This window comes from Ammodytes marinus, assembly GCF_949987685.1.
Source record: "Ammodytes marinus genome assembly, chromosome: 15".
In the NCBI taxonomy this organism is placed as follows: domain Eukaryota; kingdom Metazoa; phylum Chordata; class Actinopteri; order Uranoscopiformes; family Ammodytidae; genus Ammodytes; species Ammodytes marinus.
The window spans coordinates 385,851-413,350 of NC_137219.1; the positions used below are offsets into that span (position 1 = coordinate 385,851).

The 27,500-nt window shown below is 42.6% G+C and overlaps 3 protein-coding genes across 3 annotated transcripts in view; all 3 read right to left on the minus strand.

Annotated features, from left to right (window-relative positions):
• The window catches only part of snx6 (sorting nexin 6), a 16,294-nt gene extending 10,670 nt beyond the window's left edge, over positions 1-5,624 (minus strand). Inside the window, exons 1-5 of the mRNA XM_080042310.1 lie at positions 5,611-5,624; positions 5,369-5,419; positions 3,514-3,618; positions 1,933-2,043; positions 1,269-1,390 (exon numbers count right to left, since the gene is read on the minus strand). Coding sequence (XP_079898436.1) covers positions 1,269-1,390; positions 1,933-2,043; positions 3,514-3,618; positions 5,369-5,419; positions 5,611-5,616 — 395 coding nt within the window. The 5' untranslated portion in view covers positions 5,617-5,624. The remainder of the gene's footprint in view (positions 1-1,268; positions 1,391-1,932; positions 2,044-3,513; positions 3,619-5,368; positions 5,420-5,610) is intronic.
• Positions 5,625-9,945: 4,321 nt separating this feature from the next.
• cfl2 (cofilin 2 (muscle)) lies at positions 9,946-21,222 on the minus strand. Its single transcript, XM_080042155.1, has 5 exons — positions 21,117-21,222; positions 18,327-18,380; positions 16,006-16,259; positions 13,868-13,944; positions 9,946-11,292 (listed from the first exon to the last, which is right to left on the minus strand). The coding sequence occupies exons 1-5, from the start codon at positions 21,117-21,119 to the stop codon at positions 11,180-11,182; spliced, it is 501 nt and encodes a 166-aa protein (XP_079898281.1). The 5' UTR covers positions 21,120-21,222; the 3' UTR covers positions 9,946-11,179.
• Positions 21,223-22,127: 905 nt separating this feature from the next.
• The window catches only part of baz1a (bromodomain adjacent to zinc finger domain, 1A), a gene marked incomplete at its 5' end in the record, with an annotated part of 18,355 nt that continues 12,982 nt past the window's right edge, over positions 22,128-27,500 (minus strand). The window contains 5 exons of the mRNA XM_080042162.1: positions 22,128-23,726; positions 25,078-25,165; positions 25,448-25,623; positions 26,424-26,659; positions 26,875-27,042. Of these exons, the coding sequence (XP_079898288.1) occupies positions 23,551-23,726; positions 25,078-25,165; positions 25,448-25,623; positions 26,424-26,659; positions 26,875-27,042 (844 nt within the window). The 3' untranslated portion in view covers positions 22,128-23,550. The remainder of the gene's footprint in view (positions 23,727-25,077; positions 25,166-25,447; positions 25,624-26,423; positions 26,660-26,874; positions 27,043-27,500) is intronic.

A 27,500-nucleotide genomic window follows, 5' to 3' on the forward strand; every position in this document is an offset into this window, starting at 1 on the left:
AATTGCCAACGTCACTGGCAAAAGTCAGAAGGATGGAAACGTTTCGGCGCATTTTGACTATTGCTTTTAAGGTACTTTTAATAAAGAACATTTATTATAAACTCACATTGATATAACACTGTGCTTATCTGTCCCATAACGACGGCTCTACAAGTATTTAAAAAGGCAAAATTCAATACTTAAGGCTACGGCCCTTTACCAGCGCTGTGCGGCAACACGCCGCCTCCATTCATTTACATTTTTTTTTTTTTATTAACCTTTATTTCTACAGGTAAATCCCTTGCAACGGAGACCTGTTCCCATTTACACGTTACCATTCACACACAAATTCATACACCGATAGCAGGCTAACTATCGACATTCACACGAGGCAAGGTGGGTGAAGTGTCTTGCCCAAGGACACAACAACCATGACACAGGTGGCAGGGCGGGGAGGGCGGCTGAGGGGAGGCGGTTACAGCCGCGGCGGTTGGACCAGGAAGCGGTTTCCGCCCACCTAAACGCGCACAGATTTTGCCTAAACGCTCAGCTTTCCCCGTGTTGAAACTTACAGCGGCAGCCGCCCGGCGGCAAGTCGGTTATACAAGGCATCGTTACACTGAGTATCCAGACATAAACAACACGGCTCTACCATGTATTAAGTCAATGTTAAAGTGTCATTTTAAAAAGATTGGATATATATTCTACGTTAAACACAAACATGTGGAACTAGCGATTGAAGCCAATTTTCTAGGGGAATCATTTTTTAGACAGAACTGTATTTACTCTCTGTACTTTTATTCTTCATAAAAGCTCATATAGAGAGACTATGACATCGCTATACGAGAGAGAGAGAGAGAGAGAGAGAGAGAGACTATGACATCGCTATACGAGAGAGAAAGAGAGAAATAAGTGTGGTGGACTTCTGGTCGGGCTATCAACGATACGATCACCGAAGCATCTCGCTGTCATGGCCGCCGAGGCAGCAGCCGCTTCTAAAGACGCCGGGCTCACCGGTGGAGTCCTCCGGCAAGGAGGGAGGTGAGAGGGCGGTTGCCGTGCGGCGGTGGATAAGGGCCTTACTGTTGATATTATTAAATGGCTTTTCTTATGCTTTTAAATGTAATGTGCTGTGTGTGTGTGTGTGTGTGTGTGTGTGCGCGCGCGCGCGCGCGCGTGCGTGCGTGCGTGCGTGCGTGCGTGTGTGTGTGTGTGTGTCTCTGCGTGTGTGTCTCTGCGTGTGTGTCTCTGCGTGTGTGTCTCTGCGTGTGCGTGTGTTATTGACTCACGCCTCCAGCTCCTGCTTCATCTTGGTGAACTCTTCCTTGGTCATGGATCCTTCTCCCTCGCCCAGCTTCTGCAGCTTCTCTCTGGAAGCATCGAAGTCTGGACGGGGGGGCGCGGGGGGGATCTGTACAGGGGGGGAGACTGTTAGTGGGTGTGTCTGTCTGTCTGTACTAGAAGGAGAGGCTGTGTCTGTACAGGGGTGAGATACTGTGAGAGAGTGTCCGTCTGTCTGTCTGTCTGTGTGTATATTAGTGTGTGTGTGTCTCTGTGTGTGTATATTAGTGTGTCTGTGTATATTAGTGTGTGTAGTCTCTTACTATGTATCCTGTCTGTCTGTCTGTCTGTCTGTCTGTCTGTCTGTGTATATTAGTGTGTAGTCCTTACGATGTATCCTGCATACTCCTGTGTGTGTGTGTGTGTGTGTGTGTATATTAGTGTGTGTCTCTTACTATGTATCCCGCATACTCCTGTGTGTGTATGTATTAGTGTGTAGTCCTTACTATGTATCCTGCATACTCCTGTCTGTCTGTCTGTCTGTCTGTGTATATTAGTGTGTGTCTCTGTATTAGTGTGTAGTCCTTACTATGTATCCTGCATACTCCTGTGTGTGTGTATATTAGTGTGTGTGTATATTAGTGTGTGTATATATTAGTGTGTAGTCCTTACTATGTATCCTGCATACTCCTCGTTCTCCACAAAGGAGTCGTGCAGCCAGATGAACTCCTCGTGTTGCCTCACCACAGAGAATTCATTCTGCTTGAAGTTGGGCAGCGTGCTCTGAGGAGGGAGGGATGTCACAAGGTCAGCTGACTAACTATGACTCATCACTATTCTAAATCTCTATTTTCACTCCCCAATAGTTAATGTAAGAGCCAGATTGCATAAAACGTAAGACATTGTTTAATAATATTTGTGGAAGTAATATGTGTTTTTTATAATTCATAATAATTGACAGTTCATGTTATTTGCTTTTTATAAGTGTCTTTTCAGCTAAAGTAATTTTGTAATATTTAATATGTTTAGGCCAAATGCTTTATTTTTGTGACGTAATGACACGTGCCATTTTAGTTTGGAAGACAGACAGCTGTCCACAGGCACGGGAGCAGAATATTTCTTTACCGTGTGACGTGTGACTTTGTATATTTTTTGACCTTTTTTCAGTAAATCTTTTGAACCAGAAACAACATCTCATGTCATTCGTATCAGACTAAGTTACTGTGTCTACAGCTGGATTGTGGTATCGAAATTTGAAGCATACAGACGGAATGCCACTACAGTTAATAATGTGTGTATTTGTTATATCTATCTTGTACTTTATTTTTTATTTTACTATGGTGATTTATTTGATGTTTTTCCAAGGGTTGTGTGGGGTTGTGATTGTGTGTTTGAAAATTCTAAATAAATTCAATAAAACTTGTTTATGGAAAAAAAAAAAATAATAATAATTAAAATCACTATTTAAAGCTAGTGTGCGTAACTTTTTCATATAAATGAATTTCTGTTAGTGTTAGTGCGTTTGTGGCTTATTTTCCCTTAATCTGAGGCTCAATCCATCAACGTCTTGTTCTAATTTAATTTCTGGTCTAAACCTGATTTTCTTACCATACTCTATTAAAGCTATAGTGCATAACTTTTGTTGATATTTAAATGAATGTTTTGTGTTACATTCAAGCCATCACCAAACGAGTTGACACAAAGTTGATTCAGCCTATTATCAGCTCCACAAAACTCTCTCTGTATTTCTCAGTATGGCAGCGTTTACAAACTGGTGTCCCCCCACCACCCCTCCCCCTGACACTGGTGCAGGAGCTCAGAAAAATCCTCAAGAAGAGCCCAAGAAATGTTTCAGTTGTTGATTCTACTGCTAAGAAAAAACCTGGACGTACAGCAGAAGGTATAAAATCCATGTGCCATCACTGAAGGCTTTACCTCATGTAGATGCACCGACAGGGTTGTTGTAATTACTCAGAAAGACACGCACACACACACACACACACACTGACGCACGCACGCACGCACACACACACACACACACACACACACACACACACACACACACACACACACACACACACACACACACACACACACACACACACACACACACACACACACACACACACACACACACACACACACACACACACACACACACACACACACACACACACACACACACACACACACACACACACACACACACACACACACACACACACACACACACACACACACACAGGGCCTCACCTTGGTGTGTACGGTGAACTTGACTTTGTCTCGTTCACTCAGAGCGTCTGAGATGTCGACCTGCAGCGTAGCATCAGTCTGAAGGTCCACGTTCACCGCTCGAGGCTGGAGCACAGAAAAACCACAAGTCAGTTTATAACTATTCTATGTGTGTGTGTGTGTGTGTGTGTGTGTGAGGGACAAAGAATACATATCCCACAATGCAACACTTCCACTGATCAGCTGACAGACAGAATATTAGTGGATTCACCGTGGGATTTAGCCCGCTAGCCTAACCCCATCATGTTTGAGGATACATTTGAGCCTCCATATGAAAACAACCAGCGATGAGACGGATATAAAAGCAAGAGGCAAGATGAAGGAGCAATGTTAGGATGAAATAAAAGAGTAAAAGTATGTCCCAGTTGTAGCATACTGCAGATGTAGTAGGGAAGTATTATCCCTGCGTATTGGAACGCAGGGATAATACTGTTTTACATATTTAAAGGTGGAGTCAGTAATTCTGTCTTTGCGACTTTGTTCAAAACATTTTTTTTTTTTTTTAACCTTTATTTCTACAGGTAAATCCCATTGAGACCGAAGACTCTTTTTCAAGGGAGACCTGTTTTCCTTTCCCACGTTACCATTCACACACACATTCATACACCGATAGCAGCAGGCTAACTATCGACATTCACACAAGGCAAGGTGGGTGAAGTGTCTTGCCCAAGGACACAACAACTATGACACAAGTGGCAGGGCGGGGATCGAACCTCCAACCCTTTGATCATCAGCTGACCCGCTCTACCACCTGAGACACAGTCGCCCAATCTACTGTAACAGAGAGAGGGAGGTCTCACTCTGTCTGTTATTACTGGACAGGAACTGAAGCCAATTTACCAAATAAATTAAATTATGAGATGTGTGTGTGTGTGTCTCTCTCCCACTGTGACTGTCTCTATATGTGTGTGTGTATGTGTCTCTCTCTGTATGCATGTCTGTGTGTGTGTGTGTGTGTGTGTGCATCTATATAATTGTGTGTGTGTGTGTGTGTGTGTGTGTGTGTGTGTGTGTGTGTGTGTGTGTGTGTGTGTGTGTGTGTGTGTGTGCGCATCTATATAATTGTGTGTGTGTGTGTGTGTGTGTGTCTCTCTCTCTGTTACTGTGTGTGTGTGTGTGTGTGTGTGTGTGTGTGTGTGTGTGTGTGTGTGTGTGTGTGTGTGTGTGTGTGTGTGTGTGTGTGATCATGTGACAGCCCTGTGACCCTGCCTGCTCTTTAAAGCGGCCGTTAGCTGCTCCACCAGTTAGTTAGCCCGCAGCTAGCTCCGGCAACGGCCACACACACACAGTACAATACACACACAGTACAACACACACACACACACACACACACACACACACACAGTACACACACCAATACACACATGTATACATACACAGAGAGACGGACACACACAGTGGAGTCCCATAAGCGTTGCAGCTAACGTAAACAGTCAACCCTAATAAAGTCAATGGGTTTACCTAGCTAGAGAAGGGAAGCTAATAATGAGCTAAATGGATGATAGAGCAGTTACAGACACACACACACTGAAATACACACACACACCGAAATACACACACACACAAACAGGCAGAGGCAGACACAGAAAGACACACACACTTAAAAACAACACACACACACACACAGAGGCAGACGGAGAAAGATACACACAAACAGACAGACAGACATGAAGACGCAAACACAGTAACACACACACACAGACAGACACACAGACAGACAGACCGACACAGACACAGACACAGACACAGACACAGACACAGACACAGACACACAGACAGACAGACACAGACACAGACAGACCGACATAATTCTCACCCCTCGGTCCTCTTCGGAGAGAAAGTCAGGTCCGTCGTCCAGTCCTTCCTGCTGTAGAAACACAAACACACACACACACACACACACACACACACACATAGCCGTTACTTTACGACACACACAAACAAACCGTGACGCCGCATCAACAACACACACACACAGTCTCACACACACACTGGCGCGCCGGTAAACAGATAAAAACAATATAAATGGTCTCAGAGCAGAGAGAGAAATCGACCCACCATCATGGCTGCGAGCGCTGCTAACCATAGGGCGGAGACCGGAAGAGCTGTGACGTCATCACGCAAAACAAACACAACGATAGGATATAATTGTTTTTTTTATTTTTTATATTTTTTAAACTCACTTTCTTTCAACATTATTTCGATTTTTTTTAATGTTATTATTAATTTATTTAAATGTATTTTATAATACCCTTTAATTTTAATTGCTGCCACTCTTCACCACTGTGTAAATGTTTAAATAGTTTTTTTTCTCTTCACCTGTTGTTGTGTATTTGATGTATTTGCATTGAATATTGTGCATGTATTGTTGTTTTTCCTTTGAATTTGTTTGAACTCGACGTCATTGTAAATGAGGGTCACCCCTCAATTGGTCCCTCGATGATAAATAAAAGTTAAAATGAAAATGAAATTTATTTTAATATTAATTTATTTTTATAATATTTAGATGTATTTGTATCATACCTTTTGATTCTATTTTATTTAATTTATTACTTAATTCTTTAATTTATTTTTTATATGGTTTAATTGAATGTAATTTAATTAGATTTATTTCAACCTAATTACAACTATTTTATTTTAACTGTTTTTTTCATCCTATTTATACTCATCTGTCTCACCGGGCCAGTGAAGGGAAGTTTTTTAAATACTTAATTTTTTGATTTTTCTTTTTCAAAGAACACAAACACACAGATAAAAAAGTGAACACACACACAAGAGACAACAAAATAAAACAGCTAACATGGCGTACTCTACTTTACAGGTTTCTAAGGACATTGTTTAAACTAAAGGTAAATGTTAAGCAGAAAATAAAGAGTCAACGAGGTGTCATGTAGGTCCCTTCAGTACTGTTATATAGTCCAGGAAAGGCTGACATATCTGGTTAAACTTCTCTGCTTTTTCCTGAGATCTGTTGAGTTTCTGAAGAGGGAGAGAGAGGGAGAGGGGGGAGAGAGAGAGAGGGAGAGAGAGAGAGAGAGAGGGAGAGAGAGAGAGAGAGGGCTGACATATCTGTTTAAACTTCTCTGCTTTCCCTGAAATCCTTTTTTATTTAAACGTTGTTACATGTGTATGAACAAATATTTTTTACAGTATAAAATAATGGTTTAAACTCACTAGTAAATCCTCATCAAAAAAAATTAAGTGCAGTTCTTCTTGGTGGCCAGCAGAGGGAGACAGCGCTCCGTCATCACATGAGCTCTGAGGAATTCTGGGTAATGGAGTTTCTTTCTCCCAATGAAGAAAAAAAAATCAACGAGAAATAAGTTTGACTCGATTTTTATGTTTAAAGGGACACTGTGTAACATTTAAAGTAATGTATCAGCTAAAATCAATATCCTCATTCATAAATATGTCCTCATTGGTGTAAAATCACCTCTGCCAATAATCTGAATTATCCCCCTGAGTGGAGAATTACAAATATTAATATTACATTTTGTACATTGAGAGGGTAAGTCTCATGGAGGCATCCATGTTGGTTGGAATGTCATCAGGTGCATTGTTTAGAATTTAGAATTGTTCTTGTCCTTGAAGGCCACTGTAGCTTCTGTTATTATTCTAAAGGGTTGGGGTTACCCAGGGAGCGTTGCATTCTAGAACTTTCTAGATGATGTCATATTACACACTGCACCTTTAAAACATTGACAGGGAAATTTAAAGTTAAAGCAGAGAGAAGGCAAGACTTTTCTCCACTGATTCATTGGAGATTTTCAAAGTAAAATCCTGTTTCCTGTTTATTCCTGAATCCTGCGACTCACCTGCAGTTCACCTGTACGGAAGCTCCACAGGGCCAGACACAGACACACACGTTTGCAATGGTGACAATACTTTTCATACTAACAGTGATAGGCTACTGTTAGTATGAAATGGCTTGTGTGTGTTTGGGTGTCTCCATCCGTGTGCATCTCTGTGTGTGTCTGTGTCTGTCTCTCTATCTCAGCATGCTACTGTGTGTGTGTGTGTGTCTCTCTGTGTGTCTATCTGTCTGTGTCTCTCTGTGTGTGTGTGTGTGTGTGTGTGTGTGTCTCTCTCTCTCAAAATGCTACTGTGTGTGTGTGTCTCTCTCTCAGCGCGTTAGTTTGTGTCTCTCTCTCTCAGCATGCTACTGTGTGTGTGTGTGTCTCTCTCTGTCTATCTGTGTGTGTTTGCGCTTGTCCAGTAGTTTGTGTGTGTGTGTGTCTCTCTCTCTCTCAAAATGCTACTGTGTGTGTGTGTCTCTCTCTCTCAGCGCGTTAGTTTGTGTGCGTGTCTCTCTCTCTCAGCATGCTACTGTGTGTGTGTGTGTGTGTCTCTCTCTCTCAGCATGCTACTGTGTGTGTGTGTGTGTGTGTGTGTGTGTGTGTGTGTGTCTCTCTGTGTGTGTGTGTGCGCTTGTCCAGTAGTTTGTCCTTTTGTGGCGGCGGTGACGAGACGTTGGAGCATTCGGCGTTCCATGTGTCGATCCATAAATAGCTTCAGACGGATCAGTTTATTCATATGTCACCAAGTCTCTCTCTCTTTCTGTACACACACACACACACCCAGTCTCTCTCACTCTCTGTACACACACACACACACACACACACACACACACACAGTCTCTCTCTCTTTCTGTACACAGTCTCTCTCTCTCTCTAACACGCACACACACACACACACACACACACACACACACACACACACACACACACACACACACAGTCTCTCTCTCTTTCTGTTCACACACGCACACACACACAGTCTCTCTCTTTCTCTCTCACACACACACAGTCTCTCTTTCTCTCTCACACACACTGTCTCTCTCGCTCTTTCTGTACACACACACACACACGCGATCATGGTATAACCCCCGGTGAGTTAACATTGCCCGAAAACAGTCACTTATATTCGGATCTCAGAACTTCTCACACACGCATCGCACCGGTTCTGAAACCCAGACTGCAGCGTGTGAATGTGGAGTTACAGTTTAAGGCCTTTTAAGGTCAGGAATCTACAAGGCTTTTTGCAGCTGCTGCGCTGTCTCACACACACACACACACACACACACAGTCTCTGTCACACACACACACACACAGTCTCTCTCACACACACACACACAGTCTCTGTCACACACACAGTCTCTCTCTCTCACTCACACACACACACACAGTCTCTGTCACACACACACACACACACAGTCTCTCTCTCTCTCACACACACAGTCTCTCTCTTTCTCACTCACACACACACACAGTCTATCTCTCACTCACACACAGTCTCTGTCACACACACACACACACACACACACACACACACACAGTCTCTCTCTCTCACACGAGGGCGAGGGGGTTGTGTGTGTATTGTATGTGTCTACTTATTTTGTCTGTAAAAAAAAAATGAAAAACCCATTAAAAAAAACATTATTTCGTAAAACTTTACTATAAGGTTACATTAATTACCTGTGGCTTTGCATTTAATAAATAGACTACCTGTAGAACTCTTATAAACTTCACTAGATCACTGGATTACACAAAAAGACATCCCTGTCCTGTTATGTCATTTTTTTTCTTTTCTTGAAAGTAGAATTTATTTACCAATAATAAATGTTTTGTACATGTATATATTAAATTAGTTTAAAAAAATTATGGAAATGTTTTTTTTCCTTCCATACGGCCCATAGTATACACTAACCATCCCTTTTCACAGTAAGAGAAATGTAGGGTTAGACAGTGAGACCATAAAACACTCTTTCTGCCTTTTCTCAGGCTAGGATGAACCGATTTCATTTTTTTTTTTTGCATATTTATACTACATAGGATCTCAGGTTGCGTTCCGAATCGCATACTCTTTCTTTTTTCTATTCTACATACTACATCCGACGATAAAAAGAATCTAGTTAGGATGCAGTAGACATACTATTGGGACATACTTTTCTCTCTTATTTCATCATAACATTGCGCCTTGATCTTGCCTCTTGCTTTTATATCCGTCGCATCCCCGTTTGTTTTCATAACATGGACCTATAGGCTTCGTCGATGTTACGTCACTTCACGTGCGCACTGGATTGTGGGTCAGAATCGCCCAAATAGGATGCACTTTTCAACACTAACAATCTTGGCCGCATGAAGTAGACCATCCGGGTATTCTAACCATCCTAAATCTGGCCACAAGAATCGGGACATCCTAAATCTTTTTTCTACATACTATATAGTAGAAAGTATGCGATTCGGAACGCAACCTCAGAGTTCAATACACCTTCATATTCCCACCAGGTGAAGTAGGCCTTTAAAAGTGTAGTGGTGTCAGGCCGTCATTTCAAAATAAATGTTTACCACATAAAAATAATAAAAGAAGAAAGAAGAAGGCGGGACTCGGTGAGATCTGCCACAGGCGTTTATTGCTGCGTGGCTTTTCCTGTCTGATCTCAGAAACATCTTTCAGCTTTAAGGCTCCGGATGATGATGATGATGATGATGATGATGTCATTTCTTCTTCTTCTTCTTTGTTGTTGTGTGTCGTCTCTCACTTGCTGGGGAACAATCTACCTCCTGTAGCGTTTCTTTTTTTTTTCCTTTTTTTTCTTCAAAATAAAATAAAAAGCTCCTCACTCTTTTTAAGATTTAACTAACGCACTTTTCGGATTCCTGTGACGGGTTTACATTCAGAATTTGAAAGTAAGGCGACAACCAAAAGAAAAAATTAAAAAAAACAGCAGCTAGCATGACGGTGAGGTAAACAAACGTTAGCTTAGCTTGGGTGAGATACATACTGTTTTCTCTGTAGTAAACGAACGTTAGCTTAGCTTGGGTGAGATACATACTGTTTTCTCTGTAGTAAACAAACGTTAGCTTAGCTTGGGTGAGATACATACTGTTTTCTCTGTAGTAAACGAACGTTAGCTTAGCTTGGGTGAGATACATACTGTTTTCTCTGTAGTGTTTTTAATAACAAAGTGCTGGGTTAGAATCGCTCCTTCTGATGCATAGTGCTCACAACATTACGTCTGCCCGATTGGAACACGAGAACAACAATAATAAATAACGTCATTATGTAAAAAGCTTTCCACGCGCGGTGTGTGTGTGGCGGCTAGATCCTTCACTTCAACTTTTTGGCAAAACTCTGGCGTGCGTGTGTGTGTGTGTGAGAGGTAGGGATAGAGGGAGGGAGGGAGAGAGGGAGAGAGAGGGAGGGAGAGAGGGAAAGGGAGAGGGAGAGGGAGAGAGGGAGGGAGAGACTAGCCTTTAACCCTGTTGCACAGAGGGAGTGAGCGAGGGAGTGAGCGAGAGATGGAGAGAGAGAGAGAAAGGGAGAGGTTTTCTACAGCCAGGTGAACACAAGTCATGTGGCATCAGACATAAGGGGAAGGTGTGTTTGTGTGTTTGTGTGTTTTGCATATTTGCATATCGTTATGTTAATGAGATCTCCTTCATTTGGGGGGAAAAAGAAAAGAAAAAACGCAAAAAAAAAAGAAAAATAATCATGAATCAAATAAAAACAAAAATAAAAATTAAATTAAATGGCCTAGACTGGCTCTAACTCCTGCAGACATGTAGACAGAGCGGATGGCACGGCGCCGCTTGGCTTGGCGAGGGTTGATGACATCAGAGTGACATCACAGCGGCTTGCCCTCCAGAGAGACGACCACGTTACCGCCGAGCTTCTCCGCCAGCGTCCGGCGGTCCTGGATGTCATCGAGACCGTTCACCTGCCACTCATGCTTGATTCCTACGGAGAGGGAGAGAGGGAAGGTAAGGGGTTTACCAGGGAGTTATTAAGGGGTCAGAGAGAGAGACAGAGAGACCTGCCACTCATGCTTGATTCCTTTAATAGGGGGAGAGAGAGAGAGAGAGACATTAACACACACAGAGAGAGGGAGAGAGACATTAACACAGAGAGAGAGAGAGAGAGACAGAGAGAGAGAGAGAGACATTAAGACAGAGAGAGAGAGAGGGAGAGAGAGAGACCTGCCACTCATGCTTGATTCCTTTAATAGGGGGAGAGAGAGAGAGAGAGAGACATTAAGACAGTGTGAGAGAGAGGGAGAGAGAGACATTAAGACAGAGAGAGAGAGAGACCTGCCACTCATGCTTGATACCTAAAGAGAGGGAGAGAGAGAGAGAGAGAGAGAGAGAGACAGAGAGAGAGAGAGAGACATTAAGAGGGAGAGAGAGAGAGAGAGAGAGAGAGAGAGAGACATTAAGAGGGAGAGAGACCTGCCACTCATGCTTGATTCTTTTACTAGGGGGAGAGAGAGGGAGAGAGAGAGACATTAAGAGAGAGAGAGAGAGAGACATTAAGAGGGAGAGAGACCTGCCACTCATGCTTGATTCCTTTAATAGGGGGAGAGAGAGGGAGAGAGACATTAACACACAGAGAGAGAGAGAGAGAGGGAGAGAGAGAGAGACATTAAGACAGAGAGAGAGAGAGGGAGAGAGAGACATTAAGACAGAGAGAGAGAGAGACATTAAGACACACAGAGAGAGAGAGAGAGAGGAAGAGAGAGAGAGACATTAAGACACACATGCCACTCATGCTTGATTCCTTTAATAGAGAGAGAGAGAGAGGGAGAGAGACATTAAGACAGAGAGAGAGAGAGAGAGGGAGAGAGAGACATTAAGACAGAGAGAGAGAGACCTGCCACTCATGCTTGATACCTAAAGAGAGAGAGAGAGAGAGAGAGAGAGAGAGAGAGGGAGAGAGAGAGAGAGAGAGACCTGCCACTCATGCTTGATTCCTAAAGAGAGAGAGAGAGAGAGAGAGAGAGAGAGAGAGACAGAGAGAGAGAGAGAGAGACAGAGAGAGAGAGACAGAGAGATAGAGAGACAGACAGAGAGAGAGAGAGACCTGCCACTCATGCTTGATACCTGTAAGGTAAGAGAGAAGGTAAGGGGTTTACCAGGGAGGTTTGCAGGGGTCAGGGACACAGACACAAGGTGCAACAAATCACAAAACTCATGGATCGGATTGTTGTGTGTGTGATAGATAGAGCAAGAGAGAGAGAATGTCTGTACTTGTGTGTTTGTCTTTGAGCAAGCCAGTGAGTGAGTGAGTGAGTGAGTGAGACAGAGACAGAGAGAGAGAGAGCGAGAGAGCGAGAGAGCGAGAGGCCCAATCCCAAATGACTCCCTAGGCACTCCCACTCCGTGAGCGAGTGTGACTCGCTGTGGAATCACACTCGCGGCTGTGAAGTGCCACTCGATCATTAAGGGGAGGGTATAACAACGGTGCGGCTTTGGTAAGCCCTCGCCTCTGTCAGACGGAAACAGGAAGAAGACACTAGTTTGTTAAGTCTTTATTTCTCACCCTAAAATAGAATTCCACCACATTTATATTTGACCTGAAACACTCTTTACATTCATAAGCTACGCATGTAAGAGTAAAATGTAAACAAACTCACTCCCATGCTTTTTTGGCTGCATAATTTATTTGTTGTTAAACATTTTCTAACTGCATATTCTTAATTTTACCAGCTCAGTCTGTAGTGGAGAAAACGGGTGTTTGAGCCGCTGTTTAATTATCCTTTTAGTTTACATGCACAGCAGCATACACAACCAGGGAAAAGAACAATAGTCTGCTAAAGCATGTATTCCACTTGTCATGATCTGCCATTACGACCGGCGAATCGCGGCAGTTAATTAGCGTGCATAAATTATAATGCACTGCAAGGGCGGTCATAAATAAGAAAAGTCATGCGCTCCAGCTGACTGACGTCACCGCCGCTATTACTACCCCTCATCGGCTTTAACAGTAACACAAATCTTACTAACAATTTAAGGAAATAATAATCACTGTCCCTTATTAACTTGTGGGCATTTTCTTCATCTGCTTCGTTTTATCTTTTATCCACGCCTTGAAAATACACTAAAGGTAGACAAGTGGCATAATCAAATCAACAAGTGTAAAACAACATGTTCGTTCCGATATTGTAGGCTACCCTCCGGTTCTGTCATTTAGGGCTTTGCATAAAAATAATCAATCAAATGTCTGTTTGAGGTAAGAGTAGCTACGTTTCATTTATAATTCGGGAAACAAACTCCCTGGAACTCTCATTTGTAAGTTAGCTCCTCCATTCCGGACTTAATTGATTGGCGGACACCTGTGTCAAACGTAGGGCTGAGCCAACGTCGATGCAGACTCGATGATCGAGGGCTTTATAACCCACTCACACTCGAGGCTCGATGGTTTGGGACGACACTCAATATGGCGGGCCCTCCTCGCGAACGCGCAAACGGAGGGATAGTGGATAGGGATAGGGTGTGGATCTAGATTGGGCCAGAGAGTGTGTGTGCGTTAGCCTCACCTGTAAACTTCTTTTTGATGGCGTCTTTCGAGGAGGCGTAGATCATCTTACTCTTGAGGGGAGCATCATCTGGAGCCCTGAGGTCACAGAGAGGTCAAAGGTCACATGAGGTCAGAGGAATGTTACTGGAGATGTGATTTAACTTTTACAAACTAACGATCAAATCATTGATGTGAAATTCAGTTTTTGAGGGAAAGAGGTACGTTTTATCCATGGGTTATCTCCACTTGAAGATAGAGTCAGTGATTCTGGAGAACGCTTGTTGGCAAAATCACATCCTAGGCTCTGTAAACTGGTATGTAAACAAAGGGCCTAACATTGCTACTTACGTACCAGTTTACAGAGCGTACGATGTGTATTAACTAGGGATGTAACGATATGAAATTTTGGGTACGATACGAAACGATATTGCGATTGATATCACGATATCACGATACGATATTAAGCGCGGAATTCATTTCTACCCCCTCAAATGAAATGTTGTACCGCTGATTTAAATAAAACATAAACACAAGAATAATTCAAATTTTTTATATCTTAATATGAAAAAGAGATTTCTGAGAGATTTAAACAACTTATCACCAAAACAAAGACACTGCTTCTCTACTGCTGTTTTTAAAGAAGCTTTACATCTATATTTTTCAAACTGAAATAGGAATTTTAAATCTAAACTTAATTTAGTCACTTGTCTGTAACTGTAAAAGTATGTATAAAATAAAAATAATTTAAATAGTGTGATAATTTCCCCATTTATTTATGTTTTATTTGCTTATCAACTCTATTTTTGCAAGCCATGCTTTTACCTTATTAGGCCTGCATTATGACAAGCACAATTAACTCTGTAAAATATTTATTTATGATTTTTATTTGTTATTAACTTAAATTGCAGTCTCAAAATCAATGTTTTTGCAGTGCACTCCTCTCCCCCCTCCCTTCCTCACACTTTCGCAACGTCACCTTCATTTGACCAAAGTAGTGTCACCTAAGTTTGACATAGTAGGGATTCCATAGTATTGCGCAACATGCTGTTAGCTACTGTCTGCTGAGTTCACGTGAAGTTGTGATGAATATATCAAGGATCTTTGGACTTATTTCCTTCATCTGCCTTTCACGGAAGTTCGCCGACTTTACCGGGGATTTAACGCGCGGTGGCGGTGGATTCTATTCTATTCTGTTCTATTTTTTTTTTTTATTTTATTTTTTTTATAATCTCATTTCCTCACGTTCGCCTGGATTCATAATGATATAATTGACCCGCGAGCAACTTTCTCTTCAGTCTGGTAAGCTAGTCTATCTTTTTCTCTATCTCTCCCTTTTCTCTTTCTCTCTCTTCTTTGCTGCTGCGTGACTCAATGCTGTGAAGCTGCACGCGCTAGTGTAAACAACGGCCCACGTGAGACGTGACTGTTCAGTTTAAAGTTAGAAGTCATGTTTCAGTGATAAGATGTTGTGTCAATGTGTTATTGTTTGGTTTCCAATGTTGGTGTGGCCCATACAGTGTTAGATTGAGTGCTACGTTTATGACAACGTTGCTCACCAGACTCTCCACAATGACGGAGCGCATTTACCATGCACGCTCGCCTCAATACCGTGACGCGGTATAACAAGAAAAAACTTACGGTTGACATTCGTGGCCTTTTCATATCGCGAACGACCGTTTTGCGGTATATTGTTACATCCCTAGTATTAACACTGGATTTCTTTTCAGTGCACAGACGGTTAGAACAGGTAGTGGATCATGAGGAGATATTCACAAAAAGTTGACTTTGACAACAAGCGTTCAAAAATCGTTGACTCCACCTTGAAACCTGAATTTCTGTATAGATCAGACATATTCCCTTAAAACCTTCTACGAGGAACTTTTAAATATTTCTGAAACAGTCTCATTTTCCCTCTGATGATCATGAATTACATGTAACAGCAAACCAGACCATCAGTGCAAAGAATGCTATTTTAATATAGTTTTTCTTAATGCCTTTGTCATGAGTATACGCTCACCCAGGAACAACAGCTGGCGTAGTAAAAACTAGGTTTTTACCACGATTAATTTAACACAATAGAAACTGGTGAATAAACTGAATTAGTGTATAAATCAAACATATTCCATTAAGCCTTATTCATATGATTGACCTGCGTACCAGAATATGAAGACCAGGTCCTCCTTCTTGGACTCCTTGGTCTCGTATGTGGCGTCGTACAGGCCGTATCTGCAGTCGTTGAGGGGAAGGAGTTTAACGAAACACGCGTAGGGATCCTCCACGCTCTCCCCGATGTCTCCCACCAGGATCTGCTTGTCCTCCTCCACGATGATCTTCTTCCTGTCCTCACTCAGGCAGAAGAGAACGCCCTTCTTCCTCTTCTTCACGTCTTCAGTGGAGGACGACTTCCTCACCTGGGGGGCGGGTTAGAAAGGGACACACAGGTTAACTTCCTCACCTGGGGGGCGGGTTAGAAAGGGACACACAGGTTAGATGGGGGAGGGAGAGAGAGAGAGAGAGAGAGAGAGAGACACACACACGGACATGAACACAAAGACACACACACACACACAGATACAGACAGACAGACAGACAGACAGACACACATACAGACAGAGAGAGAGAGTCAGACAGACAGACACACATACAGACAGAGAGAGAGAGTCAGACAGACAGACACACACACAGATACAGACAGAGACAGAGACAGACAGACAGACAGACACACAGCTGGTGCGAACAGTGTTATTACATTAGGAAATTGAAACACAACAATTACATGTTCATCAAAATAAAAAAATAAAACAGATAAAGTAACGGGAGGTAAATGGTAAATGGACTCCACTTATAAATCTCTTTTCCCTGGTTTTTTATTTCACAGACCCAAAGCGCTTTACATTGTTTTGTACACATTCACCCATTCACACACACATTCACCCATTCACACACACATTCATACACCGATAGCAGCAGCAGCAGCTACCACGCAGGGTGCAAGCTAACTATCAGGAGACATTTAGGGTTCAGTGTCTCTTTGCCCAGGGACACTTGGACATGTGGCGGGGAGACGGGGGATCCAACCACCGACCCTGTAACCCAGTGGACGACCGAACCGCCCTACACACTTCACCACAGACGCCCCATTGCTAGTTGCTGTGGAGGTTACAGATGGTTCTCAGTGAAAGCCTCTGTGAACTTTGTTTAAAACAGTAAAAAATCTATATATGATATCAAAGTTGGATGTCTCAATAAGAAAAATGTTCATGAATATTGTAAAACTTATTTAAAGGGGTCACTGTGTAACTCTGTGTGGGTGTGTGTGTGTGTGTGTGTGTGTGTGTGTGTGTGTGTGTGTGTGTGTGTGTGTGTGTGTGTGTGTGTGTGTGTGTGTGTGTGTGTGTGTGTTTGTTAAAGGTGCAGTGTGTAACTATGTGTGTGTGTGTGTGTGTTAAAGGTACACTGTGTAACTCTGTGTGTCAGAGAAGTGAAACATGTTCTAAGGTTTATTCTCATAACTGAATAAACAAACTTTCCTCACAGGAAAATGTAGATCCCTGGAACACTGTTTGAAGTTAGAAAGCTTCCTGAAAAGTTACTGTTTCACTGTTGTTGTTTACTGCAGCCTAAAGGTCTTTTTAAGTATGAAAAAGAGAATCCTACTGCAAACAACCAAAATCTCGTGCCGCTCTGGTGGTGTAGTGGATAGAGCGCGTACCATATTGGCTCCGGCCTTCGTTGCAGTGGTCGTGGGTTCGAATCCGACCCGTGGACCTTTACTGCAGGTCATCCCCCTCTCTCTCTCTGTCTCCCCATTTCAACTCTGTACTGTCTAATAAAGCTATCCCTCTCTCTCTCTCTGTCTCCCCATTTCAACTCTGTACTGTCTAATAAAGCTATCTCTCTCTCTCTCTGTCTCACCATTTCAACTCTGTACTGTCTAATAAAGCTATCCCTCTCTCTCTCTCTGTCTCCCCATTTCAACTCTGTACTGTCTAATAAAGCTATCTCTCTCTCTCTCTCTCTGTCTCACCATTTCAACTCTGTACTGTCTAATAAAGCTATCCCTCTCTCTCTCTCTCTCTGTCTCCCCATTTCAACTCTGAACTATCAAATAAAGCTTGAAAATGCCAAAAAAAAATCTTAAAAAAAAAAAAAAAAAAACTCCAATAAATAAAAATTGCAAGTTCCACATCTCAATCAAAAGAAGCCTGTAGTGACGTTCAGCTAATTTACGCAATATAAATTTGATTTGATTTGATTCAATTTATTTCAGACATATCAAACATACAAAACAAAATGAAAAGCATGGAAATACAATAACAAAAATTATGTTTTCACAAAAAAATAAATAAAAGAAAACAAATGATCTGTATTGCTGAGATATGCCTGAAAAGGAGCAGGAAGAAGTATACACTTATTTAATCCTACCCCTTTTACTCCATAATTATGATCACCTGTACGTTGTTGTTACACCCACTCACCTTCATGTCGTTAAACACCCGGATGACCTCATCGTTCACTGTCACACCTGAAGCCTGGAGGAGCACACACACACACACACACCCCCACACAGACACACACACACACACACACACACACACACACACACACACACACACACACACACACACACACACACACACACACACACACACACACACACACACACACACACAGGTTATTACATTGTTCTAGACAACTACACATGACAGGTTAAAGTTATATATCTGAAGTTTAGCCATTTTATTTTGTAGAGTCATGCTCTCTGTTTGATGAAGTCTCAACTTTTTTCTAAAACTTAAATCCATGTTTTGTTTTGCTTAGCAGTTGGTGAGACTTGTTTTGAACTAGTTGTTGACTAGATCTTGGATTGTTCTCTGTGCTTATACTTTCTCTCACACAAATACCAAATGACAAAAACTCAAGTGAGGTTTTAATTATGTTTAAGTCGCGATAGATTTATGTTGAATACAACTACAGGAGACATGCCAATGGAATCTTTGCTCTGGTTTTACTTCTGTCAACTGTCACTCACTGGGAGTTTGGAAATATATGCAAAACAAGTAGCAACAAGAACAACACTGCTGGTGAGTGAGTGAGTGAGTGAGTGAGGGAGTGAGTGAGGGAGTGAGGGAGTCAGGCAAGTGTTGTTATCAAAATCATTCTTTTGTTTATAGTTTAGTTAGTTAATTAATAGTTAGTAATGGAGTGAGTGAGTGAGTGTGAGTGAGTGTGAGTGAGTGAGAGTGTGTGTGTGTGTGTGAGAGTGTGATTGTGAGTGAGTGATTGAGTGATTGTGAGTGAGTGTGTGTGTGTGTGATTGATTTGATAAATCTGTATAAATGTGTGTGTGTGTGTGTGTGTGTGTGTGTGTGTGTGTGTGTGAGAGAGAGGGAGTGTGTGTGTGTGTGTGTGTGTGAGACAGTTTTGGGCCTTCACACAGACAGTGACTCTGCAGTCTGTCTGTCTGTCTGTCTGTCTGTCAGTCAGTCAGTCTGTCTGTCTGTCTCTCTCTGAAACTAAACACACACTAAATCACACCCGTTCCTTCAGCTGTACCCAAATACATCCATTGTTAATACACACGAGTCGACAGCCTAGGCTCTGTAAACTGGCATGTAAACAAAGGGCCCACCTCTGTAGCTAGCAACATGCAAGTTTACAAGAGTCTAAACTATGTGTATATTAACACTGTATTGTTGTATTTATTCCTGCACGCACAGTACAGACAGGTAGTGGATCATGAGGAGATATCCACTGATTTTGACAACAAGGGTTCTCCTGACATCACTGACTGCACCTTTAATAAGTTGTTTGTTGAATAGTTTAGTGAGTTTATTAATAGTTATTGAGTGAGTCAGTGGTTATAGCCTCAGGCCTACACACACACACACACACACAGTGACTCTGCACTCTGTCTCTCTCTCTGCCTGTCTGTCTGTAACTTACACACACTAACCCAAACCCATTCCTTCAGCTGAACAACTTTAAATTAACGTTAAAGTGTCAGTGTGTCCGGTAGTAAACTGGCCCTGGTTCCAACCCAATAGGAAGAACCATAGGAAGGGCTTTAACGGTGCTAAGATGGCCGCCCCGGGGCACACGGCCTGGGGGTAAACTTTAGGCCTGGCATAGCACGGAACGGTACCGGGAACCCACGCCTCCTAGCTTCAGTCTTTACAGGTCAAAAGTACCGAAATCAGACGAACTTTTAATCACCGTAAATACGAAAAATATTCGCCAAACAGAAAACCGTTAGTTGAGAGTTTTCAACGTGACGTCAGCCCCGAGTAACGGTCGCTGCTCTATGTGGCTAACTAACTGCTATGCTAATGCCCAAAGCTAAGCCTTATAGGGTTGTAAAAGGGACCGCTACCATTATTTCGACAGCTCAAAATACATATTTCCAATTAGTTTGACAGTCGATAAAGTTACTATTAAGTTGACTTTTCGGCAGGTATTTATAAGCGATGACTTCTGGATGAGTTTTACCCGCAGAAGGCAGCAGTAACACGGCTAGCGCTAGCACACCCACCAACCCTCCTCACACCTAACCGGCATTCTGATTTAGAGACGTCAATAAAATACTTTTTAGTTTACACACAACTTAGTTAGTCGCTCATGAATGTCCGTCAAACTTTAAACTAACTTCATAATCGTTCTGTGCTAATAGGAAATGTGTGTGTGGTTATTTAGGTGTGTTAATTACAGGCCGTCGGTCGGACTTATGGCATGGCTAAAAACCTTGTGTTCATATTTCTTCTGACGTGAAGTGAGTGACAGTGGCTACAGCTGCATTGACGCGAAAAGTGAATCCACGAGCCAACTCAGCTGAGATTTAATCAAAAACAAAATGAGTCAGAAAAATAAATAAGGATTGTATTTATACTTATAAATTGGTTTGATTTATACAGAATATTTTTGTAACTACAACTAGACATTATCACGATTCAATGGCCTCTCTTGTACCATATGAATGTTTATCCAAATTAAAATATCGGTTGGACCAAAGTCTGTTAAGTGTAAGTAACTTCGCTCCTAACTAACGGCTGGTTTTACTACATTCAGTATGAAATGTTCCTCAAAATAAATGTTACCACTGACATATTTTTTTTTAAAATGCTAACGGCTAAGCTAAGCTAACATCACGTTGCTCCAGGGCACATAACGGTCCACCAGAGCCCGTGTAGCCGAACGCCAAGCACCAAGGAGCGGCCTTGGTCCACGCTGCTACCCGCCCCCTAGGCCAACTGACCACCGGCTGCTCTCACCATGTTGTCCTCCTGTTGTTAGTCCAGTCCAGACCTTAGTTCCAGCGGTGTTCGGGGTGAAAGGGAGCGGGGAATGAGGCCAGCAGACCGGGGGAGGAGCAGGGCGATAGGGGGGGTGGAGCAGCGTGGAGAGGGGGGGCATACAGTAGTCTAATGGGGGAACACGTGGTTGGTATCTAACCATGTAGCCTACTGTATAAGGATCGAACCTGTTTCTTTCTTTCTGTTACATAGTTAAACCATGCAGTAACAACACACACAAATGGACATAAAAGGTGCAGTCAGTGATTCTGGAGAACGCTTGTTGTCTAAATCGCTTTGTCAAAATCAGTGAATATCTCCTCATGATCCGCTTCCTGTCTGTCTCAGTACTGTGTGTGTGTGTCATGGTGTGTGTGTGTGTGTGTGTGTGCTAAACAAATTGGTGTTAAAGGTGCAGTCAGTGTGTAGAATTTATGATTTATGACTTGGTTAAAATTGAATATGACATTTATTATCATGTTTTAATTATTGTTTAATCACTTGAAAATGAAATTGTTTAATTTATTTCCTTCGAATAAACCTTTTATATCTAGCCGCCATGTTTCTACAGTGGCACAGAACGGACAAACTTAACGGCCTTACACGTTTTTATATATAGTGGGCGTCCTGGGGAAATGCACCTGTTGGAAGACCAAGAAGAAGAAGAAGTACTATAGAATAAATAACTAAATACATCTTCACCTCATCACTTGATATTGTGGAAAGACTTGAGGCAGTGGTGGATGATGCAATCTTTATTAACTATAGCTTCTTGTCCTTGAAGGCCACCGTAGCTTCTGTAAATTCCCCAAAAAAGGTAGGTTGTAAGCTAGGGAGCGTTGACATCTATAATCTCACCACTAGATGCCACTAAACATTCCCATATTATACACTGCACCTTTAATAATATGTGTGTATCTGTGAATGAGTTGTGAAATGAGTGTACCGGCCCTTTAAGGTTATAAAAATCATTTTATTATCTTTACAGGAACAAACAGCAGGGGGCGTCAGTGATCATAAATAAATCGGCTCCAGTGTAGTGTCTACACGTCCTCTAACAAAACAACAACGCGCCTAAAGCAGGAAAACATCGCAGTAGTCCAAAACAAAACACAACAAAAACTACAAAACACAAAATAAAACTACAAAAGTCCACAGAGACTCACAGAGGGGGTCAAAGTTCAGCACCTTACGCTAAAGCTAATACGCTAAACAACCAACCACAGCCTGAGTGAGAGACGCTGTGAAATGTCCCTTTAAAAACGTTTGTGATCAGGAGGACACATTTAAACGTGACACCAGCTGGACAGGAAGCTGCTCCTCAAGATACAGAAATAATATTTAATCAATTAATTAATTATTAATATTCACAATTGATGCTGAGAGGGACAGACTGATAGTAACTCATTATATTGAATCTGTATTAAACAGGTGAGAGTGAGATCATAAGTCTCACTGAAAGGTGTTAGGGCCACGGGAGAGAAAAAATATATATGGACATTTTTTATATTTTTATTATGCACTTAGTGGAGCTTAGAGGACGTCTGCTTTCAGTCTAAATGAGGTTGGAGCCCATTGTCTGTGTGTCTGTGTGTGTGTCTGTCTGTCTGTGTGTCTGTCTGTCTCTGTCTCTGTGTGTGTCTGTCTGTCTGTCTGTCTGTCTGTCTTATGACCATAGCAAAGATGGAGACGTTTGGGTTTTAATAACGTTTTACTGAAGAGTTTGAGTCTGTCGATATCGTTACAGCTTTACTACAGTCTTGAACTGGGGTCTTCATCTTTGCTATGGTCATAAGACAGACAGACAGACAGACAGACAGACAGACAGACAGACAGACAGACAGACAGACAGACAGACAGAACTTCATTCTCCATATCTTGTCTATTTTCTCAAAGTTTATTGAAATAAAAAACGCCCTCATTTCGTTTTTCTCTCTCCCGTTGCCATGACACTTTTCCGTGGAGTTCAAAATAATTAATTTCAGATGAAAATTAAAATTAAAATGTTTGATTTTCCTAAACCTCATATCAAACTAAAACTAAAGTCATCCATATTTATTCATCACCGATTTACGACAAAAAAATAAATGTGGTCCCTGAGCTACAACTGTCTGTCTGTGTGTCTGTCTGTGTGTGTCACTGTGTGTGTGTTTCTGTCTGTCTGTCTCTGTGTGTCTGTCTGCCTCTCTCTCTCTATCTCTCTCTCTCTCTCTAAAAAGGAATGTTTTCTACTCGTTCGTTCACAAACAAAAGAACAAATAAAGTTAAATTCTAGCTCACAACTCAAAAAAAAAAAACTATTCCCACATAACGTTTGGTATTTCTCTTTTGTCTACGGATCAGCTGATGACGATAACCAATCAGCATGGGGAGGACGGTAGTGATGTCATCTTAGAGGTCTGCTGTGATTGGTTCAGAGCCGAGAGCGTTTTGCGGGCGGTGAAACGGAGCGTTCGGATAGGCCGAGCCGGGACAGCTCAGAGTGGAAGTGGGTCTGGAGACGCACGCCGGCTTTCGCTTCGTTGGTGTGACGCGGGTTATACTGGAGGCAGTTAGCAAACATCAAGTCCACGTCAGACACAAACTCACCTGGAAGAAAGAGAGAGAGAGAGAGAGAAAGAAAGAAAGAAAGAAAGAAAGAAAGAAAGAAAGAAAGAAAGAAAGAGAGACAGAGAGAGAGGGAGGGAGAGAGAGAGAGAGGGAGGGGGAGAGAGGGGGAGGAAGAGAGAGGGAGAGAGACGGAGGGAGAGAGAGAGGGAGAGACAGAGGGAAGGAGAGGGAGAGGGAGCGAGAGAGACACACACACAGCTTTGAGTAAAATTCAAGGACTTGAATTAAATGAAATTTTTATAAAAAATATTAAACTTTTAAAGAAACCTTTAAAATTATACATGTGAAAAAAAATAACATGCTTATGATGTCATACCTTTCCCCATCTGTAGAATAGAACAGTATTCATATAGTGTATATTGACAATCACCTAATAAAGCTATTGAAAAAAAATATATATATTTTCCATAAAAAATATTACTGTGATGTCACAGTAAAAGACATCACAGTAATATTTACAAAGTACGTTTTTTTTTAACCCTATATTTCTCTTTCTGTGATGTCACGAGAAAGAGAAATATAGGGTTAAAAAAAACACTCTTTCTGCCTTTTCTCAGGCTAGGATGAACCGATTTCAATTTTTTTCACACATTTATACTACATAGGATCTCAGAATTCAATACACCTTCATATTCAAACCGGTGAAGTAGGCCTTTAATTTAAAATAGAATATGCACTAAATTCCATATGAAGGAGATGTGTGCTGTGTGGTATTCATTTCTGGGACTGGTCCAAACTGTACAATTCCTGTATTAGTTTCAAATTTAAAAGCCCTCAGTAGAACAGAATCCCTTTACTTCCCACCAAGGAAGGCTTTTATTGTGAAGCGTTCAGGTGTGGCTGCTGCCTCCTTGTGGCTGTGACATGTTACTACAAGACTATTATTGATTTGATTCGGTTGTCCGTCACAATTATTTTATTTAATTAGACAAATGTGAGCGAGTTAATAAGTTAACGAGTGCGAGTGTTAGAGCCTCTCTGTGTGTGTGTGTGTGTGTGTCTCTGTGTGTGGGTGTCTGTGTGTTTAAGTGTGTGCTAGAGCCTGTGTGTGTGTCTGTGTGTGTCTCTGGGTGTGTGTGTGTGTGAGTGAATGAGTGTGAGTTTGAGTGTGTGTGTCTTTGTGTCCCCTGTGTGTTTAAGTGTGTGTGTGTCTGTTAAAGTGTGTGTGTGTGTCTGTGAGTGAGTGTGTGTGTGTGTCTCTGTATCTGTTAGAGAGTGTGTGTGTGTGTGTGTGTCTGTTAAAGTGTGTGTGTGTGTGTGTGTGTGTGTGAGTGTGTGTTTCTGTTAAAGTGTGTGTGTGTGTGTGTGTGTGTGTGTGTGTGTCTCTTACCGGTCGTCTGGTATTCACAGTTGTTGACTTTCTCTCTGATGGTGCTCAGAGCGATTGGCTTCTTCACTATGTCATAGTAGTCTGGTACCTGGAGACAGGTGAGGCACACAGTTAGAGATGGGGTGTGTGTGTGTGTGTGTGTGTGTGTCTCTCTCTCTCTGTATTGAGTCTGTATGTGTGTCCTGTGTGTGTGAGATAGACAGAGAGACAGACAGACAGTGTGTGTGTGCGTGTGAGAGATAGATAGATAGATAGATAGATAGATAGATAGACAGACAGACAGACAGACAGACAGACAGACAGACAGACAGACAGACAGACAGACAGACAGACAGACAGACAGACAGACAGACAGACAGTGTATATATACCTGAGTTCTAGAGACCAGTTTGATGAAGGGCCAGCTGTCTGGATGCCTGACCAGGTCCACAGCCAGCAGCTCACAGGCCGAGAGCTCGTGGACTCCAGTGTGTCTGCCTGAAGAGCGTCTATTAGAGGAGGAGGAGGGCGGGGCCAGGACCGGGCGGGGGGCTTTAGGGGGGAGATCTGAGAGAGGGGGGGGATACAATCAGTTTTATTTCCTCGTAGACATTTTAAATGTGTGTGTACCTGTGTGTAGCAGCCTGTCTCTTGCTGACGCTCTGAAGTAAAATTAAATGTACCTGTCTGTCTAAAAGAGTATTTACCTCTGTGGCTGTGTGTACACCTGACTGTTTACCTGTGTGTACCTGTGCATTTGCCTGTGTGTGTAGCTGGCTGTTTACCTGTCTGTCTAAAAGAGTATTTACCTGTGTGTGTACCTGTGTGTGTACCTGTGTGTGTACCTCTGTGTGTACCTGTGTGTGTACCTGTGCTAGTAGCAGCCTGTCTCTTGCTGGCGGTCTGAGGTGACTTGTTCTTGGAGGTTTTTGTGTGTCTTGTTCTTAGCTGTGTGTATTTACCTGTGTGTATTTACCTGTGTGTGTACCTGTGTATTTACCTGTCTGTCTAAAAGAGTATTTACCTGTGTGACTACCTGAGTATGTACTTGTGTGTGTGTTTACCTGTCTGATTACCTGTGTGTGTACCTGTGTGTGTACTTGTCTGTTTACCTGTGCTAGTAGCTGCCTGTCTCTTGCTGGCACTCTGAGATGAGTTGTTGTTTACCTGTGTATTTACCTGGCTGTTTACCTGTGTGTGTACCTGTCTGTCTAAAAGAGTATTTACCAGAGTATGTACCTGAGTATTTACCTGTCTGTTTACCTGTGCTAGTAGCAGCCTGTCTCTTGCTGGCCTGAGGTGAGTTGTTATGTGCCTGTGTGTGTACATGTGTATTTACCTGTGTGTGTATTTACCTGTCTGTTTACCTGTGCTAGTAGCTGCCTGTCTCTTGCTGGCCTGAGGTGAGTTGTTCTTGGAGGTTTTGCTGGTCTTGCTGTTGGGAGTGATTTGGACCTCTGAGCTCAGTCTGGCGCTGACTCTGCTCCCGGGGCGCGGAGCAGGTTTCACCGCTGTGGGCGTCGCCTTGGCAGAAAGGGGCGTCACCTTAGAGGATGTGGGTGTGGCCTTAGAGGATGTGGGTGTGGCCTTCTTACCAGAGGACCTGTGATAGGTCAGAATCAGTAGACCCAGTTCAAGATTCAAGATTCAAGACGGTTTTATTGTCATATGCACATTAACAATCACAGAGCAGCCGCTGGAAATGAAATCCTTTAGTCCTGGGCTCCTCCAGCAGGGCAATAAGAAGCATAAGACTTAAATAATAAAAAAACAGCAACAACAACAGTAATAATAATAGTAATAGTAGTAATAAGAAACCTGGAGGCTGCTGAGTTCTTCCCTGCTGAGCTGCTGTTCTTGGGCGTGGCCTGTTGAGATTTGGGAGTCACCGGTTGGCTCCTTCCTTTAGTAGGCGGGACCTGATGGCCTTTGGCGGTCACTGATTGGCTCCTGCCTTTAGGGGGCGGCGCCGGGCTCTTCTTGGTGCTGCAGAGATAATCCAAGGTTTGAGCTTTATGATTTCAGTAATAAAAATAATTAATTTTATTTGTCTGTGTCTTTTTCTTTTTTAAGATATTTTTTTGGGCATTTTTATGCTTTATTGATAGTGTAGAGACAGAGTTGAAATGGGGCAGAGAGGGGAGTGACATGCAGAGAACGACCGCGGGCTGGAATTGAACCCGGGTCTGCTGCTGGCCGAGGCCCATGGGGGGGGGACGCCCTACCAACTGAGCTAAGGGGGGGGGGGGGGACGCCCTACCAACTGAGCTAAGGGGGGGGGGGGGGGACGCCCTACCAACTGAGCTAAGGGGGGGGGACGCCCTACCAACTGAGCTAAGGGGGGGGGGGGGGGGGACGCCCTACCAACTGAGCTAAGGGCGCCCCATCTGCGTCTTTTTTAAAACACCCAAGGACCCACTTTACAAAACATAAGGAAACGCAAC

Bases quoted from the DNA above. Each gene is read 5' to 3' on its own strand.
- cfl2 (XM_080042155.1), bottom strand. The intron at 13,945-16,005 runs GTACGCAGGTCA...CTGTGACCTCAG, and splicing joins GACCTGGTCTTCATATTCTG to GGCTCCAGATGATGCTCCCC. The intron at 11,293-13,867 runs GTGAGGCTAACG...CCCTCTCCGTAG, and splicing joins CATCAAAAAGAAGTTTACAG to GAATCAAGCATGAGTGGCAG.